We start from the raw sequence: 26,632 nt of genomic DNA, 5'->3' as shown, positions 1-26,632 counted from the left end.
ACAGTTCTTTCTGTCCAGGAAATACTTTATCTGGGACATTCTAATACTGCGGCTGCATTTGACCAGCCAGCTTTGCACAGCCAACTTTGAGCTCCATGCCTTATTAACTCCCTAATCATGTGTGGCAAGATGAGGGTAATGGCTGTAGTGGTTAGGGTGGGGAAATAAAGGCTCGTACACCTTCATCTCTGGCCTTATGGCAAGGTTTGGAGTAAGAGATTTCACTTTAAAATCCTGTCCCCTGAGCTTGAAAGAAGCTGGTACTGGTGTTTCTGTCCTCCTGTATGGGTACAAGACAGTGTCATGACTTTCCCAGACTGTCAATGTATTCCCCGCTTGCTGTCATAAATGGTGTTACCACATCACCAGCGCCCTTACAACTTCTGAGCTCTTCTGGAGGGAGGGCCTTGTGCTTGTGGTGCAAGGCTGCAGCACAGGAGGTGGCCGAGTAGCTGTCACTGCAGGACCTCCCGGCCACTGCAGGCACATGTGCCTTCCCTTTGCATCATGGCCACCAACAGAACTGGTGGAGCAGATACCAGTATATATAACTACACGGTGGAGCAGATGAGATTTCATCTCTTCCTGATGGAAAACCATGTGATGTCCCCTCAGGACACGGCGTCCCCTCAGGACACGGCGTCCCCTCACGGGTGGCACGTCCCCTCAGGACACAATGACCTCAGAGCACGCTGACGCCTCACAGCGTTCCCGCTCCCTCACGAAAGGCTCCGGGATCGCACAGCGCCCCCTAGCGCACGGGTGCGGCACCGCCGCACGTGCGAGCCGCTGCGGGACGGGCGGCGCATGCGCGGGGCGGGGAGAACGCCGAGCGCGAGTGGGCGTGCCAGAGCGCGGCGCGCGCGGCCCTCCCTCCCTCCCCCCCGCCCCGCCGGCCGCCACCGCCCCCGCCCCGCCCCCGCCCAGAAGATGGCGAGCCCGTGCGGGCGGCAGCAGTGCTCCATCCAGAGGCGCGGCGTCCGCCACCAGCTCGATTCGTGGCGACACAAGCTCATTCACTGTGTAGGTGAGGGACGGCGGCGCGGCGGGGAGGCCGGGCCGGGCCCCGCGGCGGCGGGAGGCTCCGCCGGAGCGGGGGCCGTGAGGCGAGCGGCGCCGCGGCCTGCGGGCCCGCCCCGCTCCCCCTCCCCGTCTGCCGCCGTGAGGCGCCGCGCCGGGCCGGGCCCCGCCCTGCGCCGAAGGGGGGGAGCCGGGAGGGGGTCCTGCCCTGCCCTTTTGTGCGGCCCCTGTCAGCGCCGCGCCCGCTCCTCCCCGCTCGGCACGGCCCGGCCCGGCCGCGGCCCCTTCAAACTTGTTTACGGCGGGGCCGCGCCCGGCGGCGGGGAGCGGCCCGCCTGTCACTGCCCGGGGGCGAGCCGGGGCCGGCCCGCCTGCCCCCGGCCCGGCGAGGCGGGAGGGAGCGAGGCCGCGGAACCGGCGGGAGGAGCGGCGGGGGAGGCGGAAAGTTGTGGATCGCGGTGCCGGATTGACGCCGTGAATCCGGAGCGGGGCCGCGGGGTTAAAAGGATGTGTGATTGCTTTTCTGTTCTCCCTCCACCTCCTTTTCTTTTGCCCCCTCCTCCTCTCCTTTGCGCGTTTCTTGTTTGGTAGGCTCCCTGTAATCGAATGTTTGGGGTTTTGAAAAGGAAGTCCCTTTCATCTCGAGTAACTTTTTCCATTCAAAATACAGATTTTGCCCTCTTATCTTTGCCTGCTAAGAAATTGAAACCTTTTCTGTGGGTCCCAACATTCACATAAATGTCAGGTCTAGGCCAGTAATTCAGTGGCTCTAAAGAAAAAAGGTTTGAGGACAGCAGACTGTGAACTTGCAGAGTAATCGTAAAAATCCCTGTCTAGAGCGTTGGTATGTTTCATCTTGTTTGGCCTTCTGTTTCTAATTGAGCACAAATCCTCGTTTTATTTTTAAATATGCAAATATGACCATAATCTGCCAGTGACTGCTCAGCATAGGTAATCTGTAATAACAGTCACAGATTCACTTTAGTTCCTTGTGTGCAGAGTTAAACCTCTTATTGTCAGTTAGCTCAGCATCCCAGTTCATTATCAGGGATTTGAAACACCATTTTTGGTTACACCAGGATGTGTAACTGCTGTGTATATTTTTGGCTTCATCTAGATGTTTAAATTTCTGTAATACAAAAGCGTGCTCTAGATGCTTGTTAACTTCAGATTAATTCAAGCAATTAATTTGTTTTATATATGAAACAACTGAAGGGCAATATGTTACTGAGAAACTCCCACTACATAAAAGTGTTGGGTTTTCTTTCCAACAAATAATTGATATTTCTAAATTCAGTTAGTGGGATTTTATTTTAATTCTATCTCTGCTACATTTTATTCCACGTCTGCTTGAACCAGATTTATTTTACTTCTATCTCTTTTTCTCCATTCCTCTTACCTCAAGCTGCTGGGGTTCAGCTGTTCTAGTCCTTTCTAAACTCTCTGTTTGCACCATGTCATCTTGTCTTCCTCTCAGTCCCTGCTGCTCTAGTATTGGGTCATTGAATGCTCCAGTGGAGCTGTCCTACTGCTCGGAGTGGAGTTTAACATTAGCTGTGAGGAGTAAATTTGGAGGGAAGAAAAAGAACCAAAAAAGGACGGTTTCAAAGCTGCTGTTGAAGATACTGTGTTGGGGTGAAATGCAAGAATTGTCTCTATTCATTGTGCTGCTCTTTGGGAAAAATCCTGAGTAGAGGGAGAAGTTTATGTCTACAGACTCAAGGAAAACACTACGTTATTGAAGATCTTAGCAACCCTGAGTGCTAAAACTTAAAACAAACACCCCACCTCCACCCCCATTAATACACACCCTGTTCCATTTCCCTAAAGCCATTTAAATTGCCAGCTTCTGGTGAGGTTGCTTCCTCCCCTCGTCTCTTGAATATCTCTTCCTCATACCTAAATTTGATACGTTTTCTTCTTCCAAAAGATTTCTCTCTCTGAAAGTCCCTCTGTGTATGTTTAACAAAGGGTACTGAGAATGCTTTTAAGCACAGAATTGAATGGGGTTTTTTGGAGGTAAAGTACAAAACCATTTTCAAAAAATAAAGTCCAAAGTGTAACAGTGCTCTGTGACTTTTATCTTGATGGCAGTATGTCGTAAATAGTTTCAGCTTCAAATTGATCAGTTTTATGAGGTTTCAGGACCTGCCTCGTTCCTGCTATGAATCTTGCATAAATCGTTGGGTCATGTAAATGTGTTAATTGTTACCTTTTTTGTTTTCGTATTTTTATGAATTATAAAGGGTTTGTTGCACTTGCCCAGGATCTCCAGCTGAAATTACGTTGTGATCTTAACCCCTTGCTCTAAATATACCTCCGTCATATTTTTAAGTGAATTTTGACAATATTGCGTGAGATTTGGAAGTAGACTGTTAAATGATGTAGTGTTCTGTTTCACCTTGGCTGTTTGTAGAAGTCTTTGAGAATTTTTTCCTGTAATAAACACTCTACTTTCCAGTAATTATGCATCAGGATGTGAAAGTCTTTCTTGTAGTAATCAGACATTCTCATTCATATTTAGTTCTGAAAATAAATGAGGTGTGGGGGATTTTCTGTGTTAACATCATCCCCTGAAAAGTCATTCTAATACCACACCATGTGGCATTCAGAAAAATTATACCTGTGGTTTGAACTAGTGCATTTGGCAATAAATATGGCTTAAGTAATTCACTTTCCCCTCTTGTTTCTTGCTTCTGCAGTTGTCTGCTCCTTTGGACTGTGGGTTCATCACAATTTGTCAAAGTAAGCTTGTGCTCTTAAGGGAGCAAAACCCCAGAGAGACTGACAGACCACCTGCCCGCGAGGAGCCAATTCAGGGGAGCTGTCCTAGCAGAAGGCATCTTTTGGAGGGTGTAGAATAATTTTCTGCTGGTCTAGCTCCCTGAACGGGCTGGCAGGTCAAGCAAATACCAGCACTAGCACATGGAAGAGTGTGAGAATGCAAAGCTGGTGGAAAAGAAAAGACTGACAACAAGGCAGCAGAGATACAGATAAACTTGAACTGTCATAGAGCTGCATCTTTGGTTGTCCCAGTGTGGCCTTTTGTGGGAGATAGCTCAGGGAACTGATCTGGCTGAAACCTTCCTTCATTGTCATGCATTTCATGCATTTGTCATGCATTTCATGCATTTCATTCCTCCCTTTCTGTGAGCAGGGAGATGGTGAGGCTGGTGGAGCTAGGTCTGTGAGCAGTTCCGTTGATCAGTGATGAAATTAAGGGAGCAGCGTGCCATGGCCTGGAGGTGGAAGGAGGTGTGCAGAAGAGGTGTCTAAGCTCTCTAGGCAGTGAGTTGTAGTGGGACTGTGGAACTGCAGAGCAGGGTAGCTGGGACTGGTGCGTGGATCTTGATGCCCTGGTAGCACTTTGTAGGGACACAATGTGCCGGGTCACAACTATTTGATGCTGACATACGTGTTTTCTGTACCAGTCTTGAGTGTTAACATCTTTTTCAGTGGTCAAAAGCAGATACCTAGACATAAAGGCATGTGGTGATTTTAATTTTTTTTCCTTCTCCTAGCCTCTAATCATCTTGTGTTCAGGCACTTGCTGAATTGGAAATAGTTGATGAGATGGGATCTGCTAAGGAATGGGGAGTTTGAGGAATGAAATAACCTGCACATCTCTGAAATCCTCCTGACACCTTTTATACAGGCAGTTAATAGCATGGCGGTGCTGCGTGATCACTGGAGTAGTGTGAGGTGAACGCATGCATTTCTTCTGGCTGGTGATGCTTGGCCCTCTGTTAAATATTAGCTGTACTCTTGGAGACTCCCTGACTGAATTACGCTCTGCGTTGGGGGTGTGGGGGCAGGGAGAGAATGGTTCACTGCCCTTCAGAAGTGATCCTAGTTTTGGGAGCAAAATGAGGGTTTCAAGGGAAAACCTGTAACATTCTCATAAGATTTCCAATCATTTTGAGCTCTGCCAGTGTTTCATTGAGGTGCTGCTTAGCTGTTAAAGTTATTGTTGCTGATTAAATACTGCAATCCAAGTACCTGATCTCTTTCTGTTTAGTTCATTGTATGGTGGTGGTCTTCTGTGACCTTGGATACTTAGGATTAAAGTGTGGATTCTGAGGAAGAAATATGATACATCAGGAAGTGTTAGAATGTAATAATAATCAAGAGAAGGTGTATAGCAGTTGAATAATTCTGAAATCTTTATTACTTTCCTTATCTTGATTATGGCTCCTGGATAGCTCCAGCCTGTGTGATATGAATTAGCTGCTGCTTCCAAACAGTTAGTTGTGTTACCTTGTTTTGGAAAGTAGGCTGGAGTCTTCAAGTGTTTAACTTGGTTCTAGTTCAAAGGTCTGATTGTATTTCTTTGTTCCAAAATGAGAAAGCTTACTATAGCTGTGATGTTGATGAAAAATAATAATAAAAAAGCAAGTTAAAGTTTAAATGTAGGGCTGTTCTGTACTGGTGTTTGTTTTAGATACGCCCCCAGCCTTGTCCCCAGCAAACGTGAGTGGTACTGTTTGCCTTATCTCAACCTGCTTGCAACGTAGCTGCAGATTGTGGCTTCTTTTATTAATATAAATCCATTGTACAGCGATTTTACAGTTTAGTAGCTGAAGGCTTGTTCAAGAAAATCGGTTCTATGCTCCAACATTTCTGCTTGTTGGCAGTATGAATAGAGGGAAGGAGAATTACCCTTTTATTACAAAGTTATGCCAGGAAAAGATTGAGGCAACTATCATTTAAAAATGAAAATCTTTCATTGGAAGGAGTAAAATTTTCAATGTGATTTTTAGTTTTACTTTAAATGTGCATGCAAGAATGGTATGTGTCTGAAGACCAGTAGAAGTTGAACTGTGGGGGGTGAATCTTCATCGGTTTCAAACTCAAATTCTTTGAATTCACTACAAATCACTCTGGATTTGCCCTTGTTTCCCTGCTTGCACATGAAGAATAACTTCTGTTCTTTCAGGGACGATGTCAACCAATCAAAAACATACTCAAAAAATTATTGATAATCACTTTGAGTTATACCATCTTGAGATATTCTTCTGATGCCTGTGACATGAAATTTCAGACTAGGCCTAATAATTTGGCTTTTTTTCACATTTCAACGTAAACATATTTTCATTTGTGTGAGGTAATAACAATCATTTCAAGGTGGGATGTTTCCTTCTTGGGATATGTTTGTCCTGCAGGAAGTATAGGCACTTGGACTTTTTAACTAAGAAATAATGACATTCAGAATTCATCCACTCTAATAGAACTTCCAGAATTAATTGCAGTAATCCATTCCATGCATGTAGAAAATAGCAAAAATTCACCTAGATAAAATCTTTTTAGCATTTATGTTGGGATGTATACATTACAGATTTACAGTTTTGTGGTAGGGTGCCATTTTAAAAGAGTACCTGAATGACTGTCCCAAAATTTTAAGCCATTTCTTAACAGTTTGTGCTATATGTTGATGATAGTCCAAATGCTGTTATGTATAGAAGTCCAGTAACTGTACTCTGATGACTAATGAGTGATAAAAGAATCCCAGTTTCTATGGTCAGTTGTCTAAATCCTTATTGCATGGTGCTTTCGTGAGTCAACAGACTGCCATCTTAGCTCTCGTCCATCCAGGCAAGCACTGCCCTGTGTCCTTACGGCGTTTGGGGTATGCTTATGTTTGCTTTGTTTTTGTCTGAGAACTTCATGTTCTTTCACTGCTATTGTAAAATTACAACAAGAATACTTCCTAGAAGTCAGTTTAGGCAAGGTTTGAGCAAAAACAGGCATTTAATAGGGTTAAAGAAAATTAGCCCTGTCTTACGGGTTGGGGCAGAGCAAACACTACTGCAGTGTTTTACAGGAGACTTTCCAATCCTCTTCCTCACCCTTCTGTGTATAAGTTTTCACTCTTAAGAGGATGAGGCTTTGGTTCTCAAAGTTTGCTGGAATGAATATTTATAACTCTCTGAGAAATACAAAGCTTTTGGGATTTTCTAAGGGCAGGGTTGGGTGGGATGGGCTGAGCCAATTTAGGGTCTGCCTCTGGCTAAGAGGGGCGTTAGTGCTTATTTTTACTAAACTGCCAGAAATCTGCAAACCAGCTAATCTTCTGGTGATGTGCAGTAACCTGAGTCATCCTAGGTGGGAATGAGATGATCGGGAGAGCTCATCTGAAACACTCGATGGGGTCATATCTGTGGGGGGAAGGGAAGTGGGTAGAATGGTCTATTCCAAAGGCACAGAGTCTTCTAGTTTTCATCTTGTTTCTTGTAACCATGCTACAGACTGTGGTTATGTTTGACAGTAGTGCTGTCTAAACTGGCTTAAATAGTCCCCTCTGTTCAAGCACAACTATGTGTGGCAGCTGGGTGAATCAGTTCCCTGACTAGACCTGACTGGAAAACAATATTTTTTTTTTTTTTGGCTACAACATCTGCAGAGGAAGAAGAGGCGCAGAGGGTGAGGAGTTGAGACTATTCAACTGATGTTGTCACACATGCAAAAATACATCTTTCACTGAGTAGGTGTTAGTTTTTGTATGCTTCATGTTCATTGCAGAAGTAGGAAGACTGAAACAATCTCCCTCTTCATGCTCTCTCCCTGATAATGAACTGTGGTCTTTGCTTTCCTAACCAGTTTCTCTTTAATAAAGTTGCAGCTTTATACCTCCTCTCCTCATATCTCTGCAGGCCTCTGGGGTTTTTCATTTCTCTCTGATAAAGCTATATGGCCATTTTGGGAAATGAGAGCTTCAGCTTCTTTTTCTCTTGAAGAATGCCTTACTGTTATTTCTCTGGATATCTTTAAGTAATTTACCTTTTTCCTCAGATTTAGTTCACCTTGTATATTGTGTGTAGTATCACAGGCTCTTTATGGTGAGTTGGCAAAAAAATTGAACTCTCAAAGCTAAGTAGGAGATCTGAGTTGCACATCAATGCTGCTGACACATGAAAGATGAAGTAGAGGTTATGGTTTTGCAACATTTCTGTGGGACACCAGTTCCTCTATGGTAAAATTGCTACTAGATGATGTCTCCATCTGTTTTTTTCCACTGTTCTTACAGAGAAGAGAAAGGATGGTATTCCTCTTGTATTTTCTAGGAGGGGTGGCCAAGTGGCTGCACAGGGAAGACTTGCAGGAAGACAAAGGATGTTCCTTATGCCCTGAGGACCATGATATTTTATGGGAGGGAGTAGAGGGGGAGAAAAGAGGACTGGACAAGAGCCTAGTATTCATTAACAAAGGAAGCTTTCAGAAGCTGAATCCAGCAGCGTGGAAAGATATCAGAGGCCACCAGATAATCTTAACTCTTGAGCTGAGTTTACTAATGAAAACTTTCCTGGTTGTCTTTGATTGCTTTTTGCATACACCTATAGTACAGGTGTTTCAGTGTGTAACTGGAGAGGTGAGTCCATCTGACGTCCTTTGCCCTCTGCTGCTGCAGGGGTGGGGTGGTCGTTTTGAAAATGGATTAACTGCCAGTATAGGAAGAGGAACAGGTAGTCAAGAGTCAGAGTTCTTCATTTCTGCATTTCTTTTTTTGTTGGTTGCCCTAACAAAAGGATATGAAAGCTTCAGCCCACAGCCTGTAGTTCCCTGCTCTTAATACTTCAAGGCTGGTTCTTAGTGCTGAGGCTCCTGTGCTTGTGGTGGTGTCTGTAAGGAGTCTGTAGCAATGTGCTGTTTGGTTCCCTTTGCTGCTGTGTTTGTGTGACAGGAGGCAGCTTGCTGTGTTACCTGTGTAACAAACCTCTGACTTCAGCCTGCAGCCTTGCAAGGACAGGCTCGTCCTGCAGCTGTTAAACTCTGCACAGAGATTCATGTACACAAAGCTCTTTGGTGGTCTGCTTGTGCTTAATGTGCTGACTAACTTGCAGGTCAGTTTTGAAACTTTGTCGCAGATTAGTCAGAGTAATGGGGTTCTGTGCTTGTGCACTTCAGATGGAGAGTCTTGTGTTCAGAAAGAGTCCTCTCAGCCTGTGCCTTGTGTCCTGTAGTCTTAGGCTTCTAGAGCAATATTTTTATATATTTGAATTGAGAAAATGGATTGACTTTGGTCAGCAACCTGGCTTACTTCTTGCCTTCTTTGGGAGTTATTTGGTCCTCAATGTGAACAAGTTGAAGATAAACTAGTGTTACAGCAGACTTTTGTCTGAAGTTTGGTCATCTCCTGGGTTAAGGTCTGTCATTGTGACAAAAGCAATGAGAGCTGCTGTCTAGGTGATGCTTTATCATGGCCTTTAGATGTGTTTCTGAAGACATGCGTAAAGAAAGTTTTTGCAGAAGTGGATGCTTAACTTCCATTTCACTCTGCAAAAGCAAGAGAATAGGAAAGCACGGAGGTAATTTCTTTTTCTGACCTAAACAAACTTAAAAGCAATCTTCTTAAAGCAGTGATTGCATTTACATCCTTCAGAATACGAGGAGCATTGCTACCTTATCCCTAGCTTTCTCTCCTATTTTAGTCATTAGTGAAACTTAAGTTTATATGATACCAGAATTTCTCTTCTGGGGTTTCTCTCAAGGGTCTTCTTACTTTTATCTTATGAAGAAAAAAACCATCTGACAGTGTTCACTTCCAAATGAGTAGTGAAAAAACTTTTCTTAAAAAAAACCTACTGTACTCTTTTGTCAGTGATCATTTCTTGATCTAATTGTCCTCTTTGGTAAGTAAGAGGAGCATTCCTTGCTGGTTTTAAATGTTCTTTGGAAAAGTTGTGCTCTTATTCAACTGGAAATTGAAAGTTTCAGTTACCTTAGTGGTTATTCTTTATCTGCATGCTGTACCTTACTCTCTTTTAAAATATTACAAGATTAAGAAAAGGATGAAGACATGTGAGGGAACATATTGCAGAATGTGTTGTGTAAGACAAGTGCACTGAATCTTTGTCAAAACGAAGTGTCAAAGTCTCTTGGAGGGGGGAAAAATAGTTTTTTCCCTGAAATATTTCCCATGAATGTTTAGTTTATTCTAACTTATACTTTGTGGCAAAATTATATCAAGTATAACACTGAATTTGGTGTTTCTGGTTTAATGCCTAACTACTGCCCACACATTTCTCTTGTTTTTTTTTATACTTTTCTGTCATCCTTGTCAGTCCCGTGCATTCATACAAAATAAGAAAAACGTACTCATCTGTACTGTATGGTAAGATGCTATGAGAACCTAGTTTTTGTATCTTACAGGAGTATTTTTGCAAACTCCTCACAAAATGTAGTGCCTTGGTCTTACCTCTGCAGTTTTCCTTGAGTGATGCACAGTCATTTGGGAATGAATGGCTTTAGTGCTCAGTTGACACAGGCCATGCAGGAGTCCATTTTGCATATGATCTTTTGAATTCAGCAGGGATGCTGCATTTATTTCTTGAACAAGCCTAAACCATTGAGAGAACTGCGTTTTGCCAGAGCTCTCTTAAAACAGTGTTTTTCAATCTGAAGTTGGCAAGAAGCAACTGTGGAAAAACAAGGCTATTGCCAATAGTTTAAATTGTGTGGCATTTTATGCTTTTCAGGATTCCACAACTTGAAAATTACTGCTCTAAATGATTTGTAAATGAGGGCTGTTTTTCCTTTCCAAAGTGTTGAGAAATAGGTGTTAAGGAATATGAGCTGATACTTAGTGATCCATTAGATTAGGACTGATTTTTATCTTTCCTTCCTCTTCTCATACTTTGCTATTTAAAAGTATATTTTATCCAAAAATGGATACCATGGAGGGTACTAAGTCTGGAAAACTTCACTTTGAAAGCTGACTTCTGAAAAAAGGTTAGAGTGGTGTTAAGTAGGTCTGTTTACAGAACTGCATTCTGTGAATGTAGAGCTTCTGTATTTTCCCTTCCAAGAATCTTGCTGTGAAGGCCAAACTCCTGCTAGTTTGTGTTAGATCCAAAGATTTCATTGAATTCCTCCCTTACATGGTTGTGGAAGAACTTTAAATGTGCAGGCTTGAGTGTAAACTGGCGTACTCTCCATGCAGTGCATTGGCAGATGCCCTGAACCAACCGGTAAGCCACCTTTTGGGTCTTAAGAGGACATGGATTTATTTATTTTAATGACTAGAAGGCATTTGAAGTATGGGATGGACACTAAGCTGTTTGCTAATACTTCGGTGCACTTCTGTTCTGGGTATCAAAACCCAGATAGTCTCCATCCTGACCACTGTCCACCTGACTCTTTTTTTTTGCTAGAACCATAGCTGAGGTCACAGTTTGAGCATGCTAACAGTACAAAATTGAATGGAGTTCAGAGGTTACTCTACTCAACAAGTTACTCAGTTTTAAAATAGATTAAAATTTGACTTTGTAAGTTAAAGATGTTGCAGAACTGTAGTTGACTTTGCCATGGGGGCTGCACTCCTTTCCTATGACAGATTGGTTCTTGTTCTTAAATCATCTGTTTGCCTGTGACTAATCTTGAATTTGTATCTTTCTGCTGCTTGTACTTTGAAGTGAATTCTGTGCTCCAAATAAGAACAGCGGACAGGGCTTTACATTTTTCCAACTCCTTGTAGCCCAAGGACTGCTCCTGGCCCTAGCATAGGAAATGCCTTACGCAGCTTGGTATATAATGGGAGGTGCTTGAGAGGAAGGCAAGAAGTCGATCACAGCTGCTTTGGTCTATACTTACTGGCATGGTGATGAACTTTAGCAGCTAAATGCACTTGTGATGACACCTCACAAACTTCAGAAAGTAAGCAGTTATTTTTGGAAACTTTTCCCCCCTCAGGACTAAAACTACTAAACCTACTTAAAAAAAGTCTATGCAAAAGCACTTTTTCCCAGGAAATCGACACCTTCTGCTTATCATGTTTGTGGGCATTTCAGCATCCAAACCCTGTATCCCTATTGGTGTTCCTTCTTGTCTTTCTAGTGTCTGAAAGTTGGAGGGCTTTCCATTATTGTAAGGAAGAAGAACAGTTATTTCCTACTCAGCTAGAGGAAAGAGATAAGCAGTCCTCTGATCTCATTTTTAAGGCAGATGGATCTTTGCTCTCAGCATGCCATGGTGCTGCCTAGGGGGGTCTTCATGATTGTGCTGGTGAGCAGCAAACAGAGCTAATTTCTGAGTTGGACTGTACTAGCAGACTTGAAAGGGTTAAGGGCGCTGAATTTATTGTGCAGTTTTGAGATTCTGTTGGTGGTGTCAAACATTTCTTTAATAAATAAATAAGTCATGCTCTGAACACTGGTTTGCTGCCCTGTAGTTTTGCTGGTGTAGCTCTATTTAGTCTGTTTTTAAGCTGGGTTGTGAAGTCAAGGTTTAATACGCCTTGTCTTGAACGAGGAGTTGCAGGTTATTGTGAACAGGGGCTGTGGGACCTTTGCTGTGAGTGGGCCAGAACGAGAGCCATGGATGTGGGTGTGTGGAGGAATCCCTCTCAGGGATGTCCTTGCCTCTGAGCTGGGAACCGTCTGTTCTCAGTGGCAGTGAAAGGACACCAGTGCCTGCAGGAGCACCTTGTGGTTATGTGTGACAAGTGAGGCTCTCCTGAGGACTAATTCCTGCTTTCTGTCAGCGTGGCAGCCAGTGTGTCAATGTGCTTTGGCTGTAGTGCAGTAACTGCCTCACCCTCTGCTGTCAGTCCACACGCTTGTAGGGCTGGGGTCTAAAGCAGCTCGAGTCAGGTGGTCTTAGGAAATTGATCTCTTGCTTCAGATGACCTCACAGAAGGTCAGAAGCTTACTCTTGTTTTCCAAATGACATGTAAAATACTTGTCTGTGGTCTTTCAAGCTAATTGGTAAGGCATTGTTTTACTCGGGTGGCTTCTCCCTGCTAGTTCCTTTGGAGGGAAGGTGAAAATGAACTACCAGGACATCATAGCGTCAAATATCCCAAGAGTTTTTCTTCTTGGAACCAGTGAAGGAAAATGAATATATCTTCAAAACTAGGTCTCTTGAAAATCCAGATTTAGCATAAATGAGGATGCTTCACAAAGAATGCTTTTAGAAAAGGAGATAATGAGCTTTAATAGCTGTGTAAAGACTAAACTCTTCCAAATACATCTTAAAACATTTTTGGGGAATGGTCAAAATATTTCCCACTTCAGAGAAAAAAGAGTTTCAGGTAACTAACTACCTGATCTTCCCATCAAAGAGAAAAGTGTATTCTTTTGAAGCCTTTGCTTATTAAAGTTCTAATGTGAAACTTGAAGGGGCGGTGTTTGGGGAGGCCCCGATGGGAGAAGGCAGCAGGTTCTGGTAGGTTTGTTTTGGTTTTTTGTTTGTTGTTTGGGTTTTTATTTTGTTTGGGTTTGGTTTTGGTTTTGTTGTTTTAATCTTAAAAAGTCCAATGGGAGTCACCATGAAAAGGCTATTCTAAAAACATCCTTTTTTGCAGTTGAAGAGTTAAAGGTTAGGACAGCATAGGGATGTGCCTAGACAGGTTCTCTGAATCTTTTTTAAAGGAAATTAACAGAAGACAGTCCTTAAGAATATATAATAAAATTACTGTTGGCTTTTGAGCTGTGAGTTATTCTTTGTCCATAATTAAGTTAAACATTATGCTGTTTTTTAAACTGTATTGCATGACATTAAACAAGTTTCTAGAGGGTCAGATTTCTGAAAAGGCATGAAATTACTCTCCTTGCAATATTACTGTTTTGGTGAAAAATATTGAAATGTATTGATTATAGTTTATAGACCCTAAAAGTGATGTTCAGTGTTTGAAGAAGATGCATTAAATTGACTTTTTTCCTTTTTAAAAGAAAGGAGAGGTTATGCTAGGGCAGCTGTAATAAAGCATTTCACCCTGATTTTGAAGAAACTGCAGGTCTGCATTTTGGACCTTGCTAAACTACAACTTAGTGTTACATTTAGAGTAGGTACAGGTTTGGGCAGTAACTCCTACCAGAATTTCTGAGACATCACAATTTTATCTCTTTTAACCTGGATGAGCCGTATGGGAGAGTATAGTTGTTTAATGCTGACCAGTATATGAGATTATTCAGGAAAGATTTTGGTTCCAACACAAGTAAATAGAATATATGTCCAAGAGATGCATAGCAGTAGAAGTGAATTTCCGTATAAAAACACAGCTCATGGTGTGCACAGCAGTTTTTACTCTCATACAGATTTAAAATGCTGCAGGAGAAGGGTGATCGTACCACCCCCTTTGTGCCACTGCCCTCACTTTGTGTAAATGCATGCTGGGTTGGATCAGGAAACTGATCCCTGAACCATCTTGTCGTGTTACTGTGCAAATGCGAGATGAGTGAGCATCTGGGGGGTGGGGAGGATGAGTGGGATCAGCTCTTTCAGCGGAGAGGTGGATTTATCACGGATTAATGTGCCAGGTGATCAGTAATCATAGCTTCAAAACATTGAAGACATGATGCAGAATGAACTTCCCTGGTACAGTAACCTTCAGTTTGCAGTAATCTGTCCTCTAGTGACTTGGGATAAGTGAATTGTGGAATTTTGTGTTTTCTTACTCTGCTTCTCATAGTTAACAATTTTTTGCACAGTATATTTTGCTGTCATACATTTTGCATACACATGCACTTTACTGCTGTTTAATTTTTATCACCCTCCTTTAATGCACTTGAGTCAGGCAAGCCTCATTTTACTCCTGATGCTGCCTTATTAGTCAATGTGCCTTAAATTGGAATAAGTCTTGAGTAGATAAAGATCTTTATACAATATGTTTATTTTTCATGAAATTAACAGGAAGTTACAGAGAAACTGATGCTGTAATGGGGACATTAGGGACATCACTAGTTAGCAAAAAGTGGTTTTCAGGGATGAAATCAGCTGACTCTATATCCCCTAGTAGTCATTCTCATAGGTATTTCCTTGCTCTGGTTCCTTTTACATAATGGTGTAATCTAAATTCTCCTTTTGAACTAGAGTCAACACATTTTTGAATGTTGTTGACTCTAAAGAGAATCCCTAAAGGAAGGGATTCTCTTTACCTCTTTGGGTATTCTGTGTATTTGGGCTTTAACAAAATGACAGCAATCTCTGCTAGGGTACCTTACACCTTAGGTTTGTGTTGCCAGCTGGGGAGATGGGCCAGTGCTGAAACAGCTTGTTTGGGGTCAGTGTCCTCCCAAAGAGCAGTGGGTTTCTAGCCCCTAGAACCTCCTGGACCTCAACCCCTCATTACACCAGACTTCAGAGCATTCTTGGTCTAGTGCAGTATCTTCCATTTTCAGTGCAAACAATCCCTACCACAGTGGCATGCATAGGTTTGGATTGGGCTTTTTATGTGGTCAGCCAGTCAGGATGCATATTCAGCACGACTACTGGTTTTGAGGGATTTTGTGTTGAGACGTGACAGTTGATTACAGCTGTCAAAGGGCTTGCTTCCAAACCCAAACCAGAGTCATTAGGGAGAAAAAGCAGGTAGAGCTAAGGGCAGTTAGCACTTGTGCTGAGTTCATCTGAGATTCATCAGCCAGCATCTCCTGGTGGCTGACCAAGGAGCGTGACAGGGCTGTGTCATACCAGCTCTGCGTTCTCGGGAGAGAGCTGGAGTAAGAGCCACTCCCCGGTAACGCCTGTCTGCTCATTCAGCAGCGGGTCCCATTGCCTTCCGTAAGAGCTGTGTGATCTGTGTGCTGGCCTTTCCTACAGGAGCACGGGTCTGTCCTGCTCCTCTGTGTCTCACCTGTTCTCTGCAGCACACTGTGCCAAAACCTATGGAGCATGGAATATTGTTGACTCTATCTCCTTTTTGTTTTAATAGGCCTTGATTTTCCAGCATGTTTACTGTAACATGCATCTCTCATGGTTTTCATTTGCAAGGAGTCCAGTGCAGTTACACATGTGACAAACTGGAGTAATTGCGTGCTGTTTTTTAGCAGACTTTTAAGCAGCAGCTACACTTCTACTTCTGAAAAGAGATTTTCTGTGATGTGCTGGCTATGCTTTTCATTATGGCATTGTTTAAGTCATATCCTTGTATTGTCACTTAAACTTTTGCCGTTATTGGAATTGGGATTCTGGGCTAGTTAAAACTTTGTCTTAACCCTGAACACCTGTTCTCATGCAAGGTGAACTTACAGAATTTACTGCTTAAAAAAAGGAGAGAAATGAGGGGTGTGTGTGCGAAACCACTTCTCCTTTCTGCAGTCTCATGAACTTCTAGCAGTGTAACTGATGCAGTGTAGGAGTAGGAATGAGTGATGGAGTAGAGAAGGAAAAGGCTGTAAAACCTGCTGTTGCTACTGCTCTGGAGACGTTGCTTTTGAATCTGTAAGGTGATTGGACTTTGCCTCCATGAATCTTGCCTCATGCTAGCACTGATCTTTTAAAAGGGGTAAAAGATTACAGAGATACTTTGCTAGTGTCCTCTGGCACAAAATCAGACATTCATTTTTGTTACGTCTGAAGCCTTGCATCTTCCTGAAATGCACTGAGCTCTTCAATGAGAGTATGTACTTCTTGGTTCTGTACTGTCTTTATAGTTTGAACTAATTTAAAACCCAAGCTGTGTTTCATGTGCCTTTGGCTTTAGGGATACCTGGCAACATGTTGTTTAAATCTCCATTGAAATATGCAGGGCTAACCAGTTTCTGTCAAAGATGAGGCAAACTGGTAGGAGCTGTTTAGTTCTTCCCATCCCACCATAAGCAGCAGCAGAAGATGTGCCTAGGATGACTTATTTCAGAAATCACATAGCTTAGCAGTTGTCAAGAGGAGGGAAAACCTTCAGTCTCCTATTTGCTTGTGATGCTGGGGTGTATAAACTGGAGTATAAGTCTCCATGATGGAGCTTCTCCCAATGTTCAACAACATGATAGGCAGAAAGATGGCTTCTGGTAAAATGTTGAACCTTTTGGTCTGGGCTATTTTCTTTGTTTTGTTTTGGTTTTTTTTTTTTTGGTCTGTGGACTGCCATGAGTATAAACCATCTACACGGTTGCCTCATGAAACCCTTGTTACTGAGGGAAACAAATTCTGTAAAATTAGCCTTTTTTGTTAATTTGGGAATGAATCAGAAGAAATGGTTCTTTGTTTGTGTCTAGAAATATTTCTTAGAAACAAAGGCTTGACAATCCTTGAAGATGTATACTGGTTACTGTAACTTTTGCATTTACATTTGTCTGCTGTGGGTGAGGAGTCTCTCGTAGTCTTTCTGAAGGCAGAGTCCATGCTTTTCTCCTGTTACCTTTGCTATTAAAGCTGGATAGTGCTGACATCTGCGTTGATGGATGAGTGGATGTCATTCTTGGGAAAAGTAAATTTAAGGCAAAATGTAAATGGTGAAGGTTTTTTTAAAAAAAAATTTCTTTGTTTTAGTAGTAGAACTAGCTGTTTTGGTTTATTTTCTCAAGGACCACAGGAATAAATCCGAACAATGCAAGGTTGAGTTGCACCTGTAAAAATGGATTCATTTTCTTAGCTTCCTCCTGTTCTGCACAAAGCCACAAGCAGCAGAAGTACTGGAAGAGCCTGCTGCGTAGGCTTATGCTAACCGTATGTTAACTTTGCTTAAAAAAAAATTAAACCCTACCTCCTGCAGAACTTGATTTGCCATTGAGAAGAGCTTTCCACTTGCTGGGCATGAAGGGGAATTTTTCAGTCCCTGGCAATTGTGCAGAGAGATGTCTATTGTTACTGGCTCAAAGACTGTAGAAAGAACTTTAATTTCCCTGCTCTGTTTGGTGCCTCTGCAACTCCAGACTGTCTTTCAATGCCAATATTTAGCTGACTGTCCACTGTTGCTGCTTCTAGGTTCCTTTCATTTTACATTTTATTCCGCTGTCCTTGTGGCTCTTCTACATTGAGTGTTTGGAGTTGTTTTTCATGAGGTGTTTTTGTTTCCAAAGTAATTTTATTTTTTCTCTGGGTCATTTATGTATTTGTCTTCACTAATGTTTGCAACATCTCCGAACATAGTATCCTCTGTGAATTTAACTAACGTGCTGTTTACCCTTTCTTCCAGATCCAGTTTCTGATCCTACTTCCACATTTGGGAGTATGCAAGGGACAAACACATCTCTTTGCGTAGCTTGACTGGATATCCCAAGACTAGGATGTTAGTATATTTAAACATTTTTTTTTCATTAAAATGTTGCCAGTGTCTTAATTGCACATAGACTATTATTTCTTAAATGTAATTAACTTTATTGGCATTATGCATATTCAGAAGCTTGCTGGTAAAAACATTCTGTAGTGTGACTAGCGCTTATTGGTGACTTTAAAATGGGTGCAGGAGTAAAAAGAATTTCAGGGTTGCTTTTTAAATGAGCTTATTTAGTGTTAAAGCTTTAGCACTCATTCTTGAAAGTGTTGGCTCTTTGTGTAATAAGATTAACTGTAGGTTAATCCATGAACATATAAAATCTTTAGACTATGTTCAAGATAGTTATGAAAGACCATTTCAGACTTATGAATGCACGAAGAGAGATTTTTAAATACCTGAAATAGTCAAATATCTATAGAAATACTTGCATCAAATAAGTGTTAACCAAACCCAGAACTGCACACTGAAGTCTTCTGTGATTCCCTGCATCGCAGGTCATATTATTATTCTGGGACTCGTAAGGAGCCAGTTATCTGGAAGAGTAAACCCTATGCTGAACTATTTTTGCAGATTTGATAATGCAGCTTCCTTAAAAATGTGTTTTGTGATTGTATCACTACGACAAAATGAGGTCTTGCATGTTTTCTGTTATGCAAGTAATTGTATGGAAGTAATTAGCAATTCAAAGACAAAGCCAGCATTAAAATATGTGCTGTTTTGAAAAATGTTGGGTTTTTGACTTGGCTACTCTTGGAGTGTTCCATGTGTTCAGCTACTACTGTATTTAATTGAATTACTTATTGAACACTAATATAAGCAGGTATTTAAAATACTGAAGGCACTAGGATACCGAATACAGTGTTCATTGTGGAGTGTGGATTTTGCAGGTTTCTTTCCAGCCTTAGTTTTCCAGTGTGCTTCTGTTCTTTTTCCCCTGTAAATGAAAGGAACTTTCTCTTTATGAAGTTTGAATTTCTTTTGTTAAAACTGCTGCTGACCTTCTTGGCTATGATTTTACAGTGATTAGGTGTAGTTTCTCTGCTTGGATTTTAATTGGTACTGTTCAGCTCTGTACATGGGTAATAAATCCAGGTAAAATTGCAATTCTTCTTTAGCTTGGCTACTTCAGCAAAAGAAGAACTAGTGCAAGTTGTTCTGCAGCACTTGTTCTAGTATTCCACTGCATTTTGTTTTAGTGTCTGATTTCCTTCACTCATACCTCTGGTATTATTGCTGTGGTTTTATAGAAAAGTGTGTTATGGTCACTGCAATGTGTTCTAGAAGTCTAATATTCCTTGAACTTGGAAGTATTTCTGGTGTCAAAGATAACTTTTTTGAAAAGTTGGCTATATTTGAAATAATTTTCGGAGTACTTAAGATATAAAATTGATGGTAGTGGGGAGCAGGGCACTCACATGAAGTAGTTATTAATGCTTCTTGCACACACAGTCATCAGTAATTTAGTGTTCCCTCTTTATGCCATACTTTGTTCATTTCGTGTGCATGATAGTCTTTTTCTTTTAGAGAAACTTATGTATGAAGAATTCTGTAGGGGAAAAATTACCTTCAGGGAAGATATTTACAAAGTGTCATAGACATCTACAAACTGAATAGTTGTTAGTGCTGCTGTAGACTTTTAATCCCTTAGGATCAGATTATTAGGGTGTAGCCTGCAGAAGCTCCGTTGGCATCAAATTTCTTTGCTGTACTTTTATATGGCTGTACTGCTGGCAGTTCCTAGCTGTGGATTAGGAAATCCATTTCTGAGATTTTGCTCTGAAAAAACAATTAAGAAGTTAAAAAGAAGAGCTGCTTTGATTATAAGTGGTCAGGGATACTGATCTTAAAAGCTGAATCTTCTAGCAAAGCAGCACTCAAAATTGGCAAGGGTTTCTATCGTTTCTTCTTGTAAAGTTTGTATCAGATACTTCAGTTTCTGGTGAATTTAACAATACAACAGAGTGGGCAAGCTTGAGAAGATTTGTGTATAGGTTACCTGGAAAATTTAATTCTGATTTGGAGCAAAGGACTAACTTCTGATTTGGAAGGCTAAATGCTCTCCCTGTGTTTCTTCACTTAGCATGAAAAAATTGGTTTCAGATCTTCTGGTCATCCTGGTGATTATAGTGACTTCATTCTTTGAAAAGATCTGAGGGAGGTGTAGCAGGTTTACTAAGACCTTTTTAATTGAGCTACTAACTGTAAAATTAGAGCAAGACTGGCTGTTGTAGAAGTCTTATCTTTGGATGTTTTGTCTTTGTAACAGTTTGATGTTCTTGACTGGAAACCTGTAATTTGTTTAACTGTTAGCATATCCTGAGATTCTGCTGCGACACAGTGACATTGAGAAACTTAGTGTGCAGAAAGTATGGGACTGCTGTCTTCTCTCAAGTTCAGATCACAGATGATGCTTGGAAGCAAAGAACTTCAAGTAGATTGAAAACAAATGTGTGAGGGTATAGAGTGGCCTCAACCAAAGTACAGTGGACTAAACATTTGACTAAAGAAGGCCAATAATATATGCTATATTTCAGGAATTCCAGAACGTTGGAATAAAAGAGATGGAAAAGACAACCATGTCAAAAAGCTGCTTGGTTTGAGGAAGACTTAAAGATGATGATAGGAACTGAAATTACTATGTATATAACTCAGTTAAGTGCACTATAAGCTGTTAAATATGCCATTAGACACCAAATTCACTGTAGCTATCCAGAAAAGGTACTTGGGAATAAATTTGAAATCCTGAATGGCCATCATAAAATCTGTGTTCTCTATCATGTTACTTTTGCATCAACCAAACTCCAAGGGATCTTTTCTGCCTATGATCTTAGCTTCTGATCCAGCATTTATTTCAGATATCTGTCTTTAATCTGAGTAAGGGAAAGGCAGTCTGAGAGAGTGAAAAACTAAGTTGGACAGATCTTGATTTCTGCAGTCTTGTCTCAGATGTCCCTCCCTGGTCCTGCCACTTGTTCCTGCTGATGTAACTGGACTAGGCCAGGAAATTGTTCCAATCTAGAAAAAAGGCAAGCAAAAATAAATATATTTTTAAATCTTCTTATGTAGTAATTTATATTGCCAGTCAAAAGTGTGATTAGAAATGCTGATGGTTAAGCAGTCTGAGCTCAGCTTACAGAATTGGTGATGTGTGTCTGAGGCTAAAGGCTTAGCAATACTCCAAGAGTTGTGACATGAAATGATGGTAGACATTATGTGACATCAAAAGTGAGTGAGAGATTTATCAGTCACTTGCTCTTTGGGAAAATTTCACTAAACCCCAAAGGTCAGGCTTTTTTACAGCTATTTACTGTGGATTTCTGGGTTTTGAGTGTAGTTATTTTTTTAGAAAAGGTTTACTGGTCCTCATCTACACTGAGTAATGTTCCATCACATCTGGCAATTTCAGTTCCCGCAGTTAATTTCAGCACCAAATTGTTTTTCTGCTGTAATATTTTGTTACAAAATTGTCAGCAGCTGTGCTGATGCTTTTCTGTTTCCAGAGGAATATCAGGGCTTGCAGCTTCTTTAGTGCATAGGCATAACCCGAGGTGTGACTGAAGGATAGCTTAAGAATATTTCTGTTAGTATTTGGTTCTGTTGACACAAGAATAACAACAGTAATACAGATGTATCTTCCTTGCTGTATGCAAGAGTAGTCATGTGCTTACTTTGTACCTTTGTGTTCTTAATGCTACTGCTGTGCAAACACCCATAAAGCTGGAGAGGATTGTTAGGCTTAGTTTTGCTTCCTTTGGGTTTGCACCTTGTGTTGTAGACTCGTGGAATAATACCTTGCTTGATGTATACTTGCAAGTGTACCTCAGTGATGACAATTAGTCACTATTACCTGCCCTGTAGCTGGTATGAATTCTGTGTCTTTCAGTGTTAAGACACTCCTCTGTGTGTGTTGATTTGTTTTCATGGTTTTTGTTTAAGGTATATAACTTGTGACTCCCTGCCCTGCTTTCCTTTACCCTTTCATTTTTGTGTAGCTGCCTGTATCACCTTCTGATTTTGCCTAGATTGTCCTTCCTATTGAGACAGAACTGAGCCGTCAGTCTGCAAAGGCTAAGGATACTTTTCTAGCATTTCTGGAACGCTTTCTCAAAACATCACATGTGCTTCATATTCACTGTAGTCATGATTCAGCTTTCTTTCCATGATCCAGAGCTTTCTTTGCTTTTGTTAGCTTCTTAATCAGAATTTAGATATACTCACTGGTGTGGTGAAATAATCACTTGACTTAATAGTGTTGTATCTTTGCATACCGTGAGATTTTTCAGGATGCTGTGAGCTAGCTGGAGTCAAGGTGTACTGTTCATTGAGGAGGTTTATTTTATGCCAGACAATCACAAATACAATCACAATCACAAATAACAGAGTAAAAATGCTCTTGAAAATTTTTACCTTACAGGTAAACTCAGTATATTCACCTCTCAACTCAGAAATGTTCAATTGTTTTCATGGATCTGTTCATTGAATGTCATCAGATTTTCAATGATTGGAGATATAATTATGTTTAGTTTCCTAAACAGAATCATGTTTTCATTCCCATTTGCTGATTACTTGAATAGATCTGAAAAATTTCTGTAGAGATGGTGAAAGGGATATCTACGACTCGAGAGCTGAAAGTAAAGAATAATGTATTTAGTTAATTCAGTAATGAATCATGGTATAAATGACCTCTTGTGGTAAAGAAGTTGAAACGGAGTCACTCTGCAGGAGTTTTCTAGATCACAGCTGTGGTTTGGTAGATGCTTTTTCTGCTGGCACTCCTTGTTTAAGAGAATTCAGCAGCTTGTACCTACTGTTTCTGGGCTGATTTTTAGCTTTGAATTATTTCAATTAATGTGGTTTCAGTAGGCGACTGTGTTGCAGACAGGGAGCAATGTCAGGCAAGACTGAATTGCTGAGGGAGGGCAACCCTCTTCAAACAGGACAGTTGTGGAGTATGAAATATAGCTCATATATCAGCCAGTTCAACTCAGCCTCTAATGCTTCTGCGCTATGCCAATATCTCTTGAGGTTGGGGTGAAAGCCACTGGTGTCCTGTGCTTCCACCTGGGCAGCTTCTGTGGGAGAGGGAGGGTTCTTCTGTGGTTTAGACTGACTTGGACCTCTGCTGTGCCTGCTTGTGGCAAGTTGTTCCTGATAGCACACCTGGCCTGATCTGTGACACGAGCATTACTGTGGCCATGAAATAAAGTGGAGCAGAGAATTGATGCTGCTGGAAATCCTATCTTTTCTGTGGGAGGCATTTTCCAGGCAGATCGATTTCATCTACTGCAAGGCTGTTCTTAAGTTTGTACCTTAGGAGCGTGGCACGAGGGGATAAATAGTGTTAGTTACTGAATGCCACTTTACCTTTGCTTGGGAGTGAAGCATTAAGGGATTGTCTCCAATGGGCAAAAGCTTTCAAGGTTTTTATTTTGCTGCAATAAGTAATGCAATATGGTTAAAAATCTAAAAAATAGCCTCAAGTTTGAGAAATGTTTGGGTCTCAGTATTTTGGTCCATGCTGATTTGTGCTAGTGTGCATTCTCATTCTTGAGCTATTTGACTTTTCTAATCTGTAAACTTCCTAGCTAGTTCTTAGAGTTTCTTATCAGGGAAAGTTGTACCTGGTTGCCTGCTGGAACTCTGTATCTGGAGGTTGAACAAATAAGAGCAGTGTCTTTGAACTGAGATACTGAAAAGCAAATCCCACTTCAAGTTTTATTTTTAAAATTCGTATGTTTGGATTTTAGTTTAGTTAAGTTCTTTAAAAAAAATTTAGATTCTGTTCTACCATTAAGTAAAACCTATATTTTTAGAGGATGCATAGAAAGTTGGTAGTTACTGAAACTCTTCTGTTGTAATTCTTTGTCATTTTGTGCTGTCTGTATTTTCTGGTTTATTTTCTAAGGTAATAAAATGCAAGTATTTACATGACAAGATTCCAGTTAGGTCCTGCATTAGTGGTGACTGGCTGTGAAGGAAACCAGATAGTCGTACAATAAATCTCCTGATTTTGAGTTAAATGTAAACCAGAAACTCACAACCCCTGACTTGAACAACTAGCCAGATTAGTGGTGCAGTATCTATAGATTGGAGGATCCTTTCAGCCCTGCAAATTCATATGAAGATTGCAACTCAGCCTGACAGAACAATTGATGTATCTTGAGCCATTGCCGTATCCTTAGCTTTTCTTGAATTCTGCTTCTGAGACTTTTGATTGGAAATAAGAAGTTTGCATGCCTTTGTGTAATTCTCTTCTTGATATCAGATCACACACACAAAAATACTCCTCGTGGGAGGGAAGCAGGAGATGATGCATATCTTGCTATACTCTGCACTCAGGCAACAAGCTTTATAACTTGTCACTTCTGGTTTTTTGAGGTTGAATTTTCAGTTGTAATCAGTGAGATAACCTGCCAGTTAGAGTGCTAGCATTGGATGGAGAGTCTCCTGTTTCCATTTCTTGTACTGTGACACAAGGTGGTAACTTGCCTTGCTTCTCTGCTCTTCCTTGTAGAGCAGAGAGATCTCCCCTGTTCTAGGGTATTTGGCAGGGCACTTTTCTGCTGCGAAGGCAAGTGCATTGCAGCTCTGTAGTTCTGATATGTAGCTGTTATGCTGTCATATTTAGTTCATTAAATTTTAAATGCCTTGATGTGAGTTTGGGATTGCATCAGAGAAAATGTTCTTAGACTTGGTTCTCAGAGGAAAAGGAATAGCTTGGTTGAGAGGGATGTTTGGAGAGCAGAGTGAGGATGGTCTGCTGCAGCTTTTTTTATAAAAATTACAAACTAGTAGTGGAATTTTAATTAAGTCCTGCAGGATTGATGGTCAGTCAGAAGCACTTCTATCAACAGTTCTTGTAGTTTTTTGCTGCTTTTTTGATTTCTCAGCTTACTGCTGCGCTAAGTTACTGTAACAGTGACGTAGTGGCTGTTTGGCAGAACATGCACCTTGTTCCCTTCTTGATTGCTTCAAATGAAGCTTCTCTACTGGAGATGCTCTTCTACAGTGAATAAAGCAGTACTCTAAGGCCAAAATTCTTTTTCTCTTGAGCTCCAAGATCCTGTTTAGGGACCTCAGCACATGATATTCTGTATTCTGTCTTGAGAACGGAAGGTGTTCTGGTGCAAAAAGCTACAGAAGAGCTGTGTGTTGCTATATAGAACTTGGATATGCCTGTTCTTTTAAACAGTACCTGTCTTAACATCCTTAGTTCTTTTCTTTAGTATGCATGTGCCTGTATTGCTCTTAAAGAACCAGGTTGATATTTAAGGTCCTCATAATCCTCTGGAGCAGGAATGTCTGCAGTAAGTCTCTGAACAGTGCAGTTTCATTAACAAGAATGGGAAAGCATGAAATTTGAAAAATTGGTTGAAATGCGCAGCTTTTATTTTGTTCCCCAAGAAACTGAAGCAAAGTTGATTTACCTTGTAGTTTGAGTCCTTAATTGGTCTCCATGCAGATAACGAGATCTCTCATCATAGGTAGATGGGAGTTTCTTTTATTTTGTTGCATGAATAAAAGAATATTCACAACTTATAATTATATGCATGTCATGAGACTTAGTGTATATTAATAACTGTCCTGTGACTTTTTTCCACCTCCCTTGTTGCTTGGTCTTGCTTTTCTATTAAGATGCCTGTGACTGAAACATTCAAGTTTAATAGATTTTTGTCCTGAAAGAGACAGAATTCCCATGTTGCACATAGAGTGTAGGATTTTTCTGAATTAATTCCTGCTTCAAATCCCATAGCTGTGGATAAATATAACCAATCTTGACCAGAAAATGTAGGCATGAGAAATCCAGTAAAAACCTGATGTGATGGTGGTGGCTCTTGCTTCAAACTAGTTAATGAGAATCCTACCATGATGAATCCAAGTGCTGGGGGAGAATGAAAGGGAAATAGATCTCAGCAACCAGCCTGTGCTTTCCTAAATAGCACCTTCAGAGTCCTAGAGTAGGGAAAACGATGATCCAGTCTTAGGGTGCATGTCTTGTGTCTTCAACTGGACCCTTGTAAAATTAAAGTGTCCTATGTCTGGCTGAGTTTGATCAGCTTCCAGTTTCAGCTGCTGGATCTGGGTATGTCTTTGAGAAGCTGTTTTTCCTGTTCTTAGATGTGTGATTTGTGGCTTTCTCCATTCCCCTACCCCCCTTTCCAAGTAGTGTTTAATTGCATTTGCTTTCGTAAGCAGCCTCTGTGACCTGGGCCTTTTGTTAATTGCAGCTCTTCCTGTCTTTGTAGCTCCAGCAAATTTAGTGACTGCTTTCTTCCAAGTCACTGACTAGGACTGAAATGGCAAATGGCACAGGGCCAAGAACCAGTACCTGATATACCTCACTGCCAGTAGTTTCTTACTGCCACCAATATTTCAAGAACTGTCGCTTAATTGATTTTTAATGTTTTGTATTTATTTCACTGATTTTTTTTCTTGGTTTGGCTTAGGGTTTTTTTTTTAATTTTGTGTTTTTAAAAAAAAATCTGGTTTTAGTCAAGATGTGTCATGCCAGCCCAACAGTCTAAAAGTATTATATCAGACCTGTTGTTAATTAAAATTTTCATTTTGTAAGGCTCTAATAAGAATTTCTGTAAGCCCATGTTGATTGACACCATTTTTGCTATCAATTCCTGAGAACTATTCGTTGGTTTTGAAAACCTTTACCAGTTTGAGACCCTGGTA

At 41.0% G+C, this 26,632-nt stretch overlaps 1 protein-coding gene across 14 annotated transcripts in view; it reads left to right on the top strand.

Annotated features, from left to right (window-relative positions):
* Positions 1-880: 880 nt before the first annotated feature.
* Positions 881-26,632, top strand: part of LCOR (ligand dependent nuclear receptor corepressor) — an 86,275-nt gene continuing 60,523 nt past the window's right edge. For 3 of the 14 annotated variants that reach the window (XM_038140139.1, XM_038140136.1, XM_038140132.1), the window contains exons 1-2: positions 902-1,023; positions 17,870-17,962. Coding sequence is in view for 3 of the 14 variants with exons in the window: in XM_038140127.1 (XP_037996055.1) it covers positions 931-1,027 (97 nt within the window). In the remaining 11 variants the exon portion in view is untranslated. Of the gene's footprint in view, positions 1,028-17,869; positions 17,963-26,632 lie in introns of all 14 variants that reach the window. The other 11 variants (XM_038140140.1, XM_038140133.1, XM_038140127.1 and 8 more) reach the window with 9 other exon arrangements.

This window comes from Motacilla alba, chromosome 6 (assembly GCF_015832195.1).
Source record: "Motacilla alba alba isolate MOTALB_02 chromosome 6, Motacilla_alba_V1.0_pri, whole genome shotgun sequence".
Lineage (NCBI taxonomy): Eukaryota > Metazoa > Chordata > Aves > Passeriformes > Motacillidae > Motacilla > Motacilla alba.
Note: the sequence above shows the minus strand (reverse complement) of the source record. Positions and strands in the feature narration are given on the sequence as shown.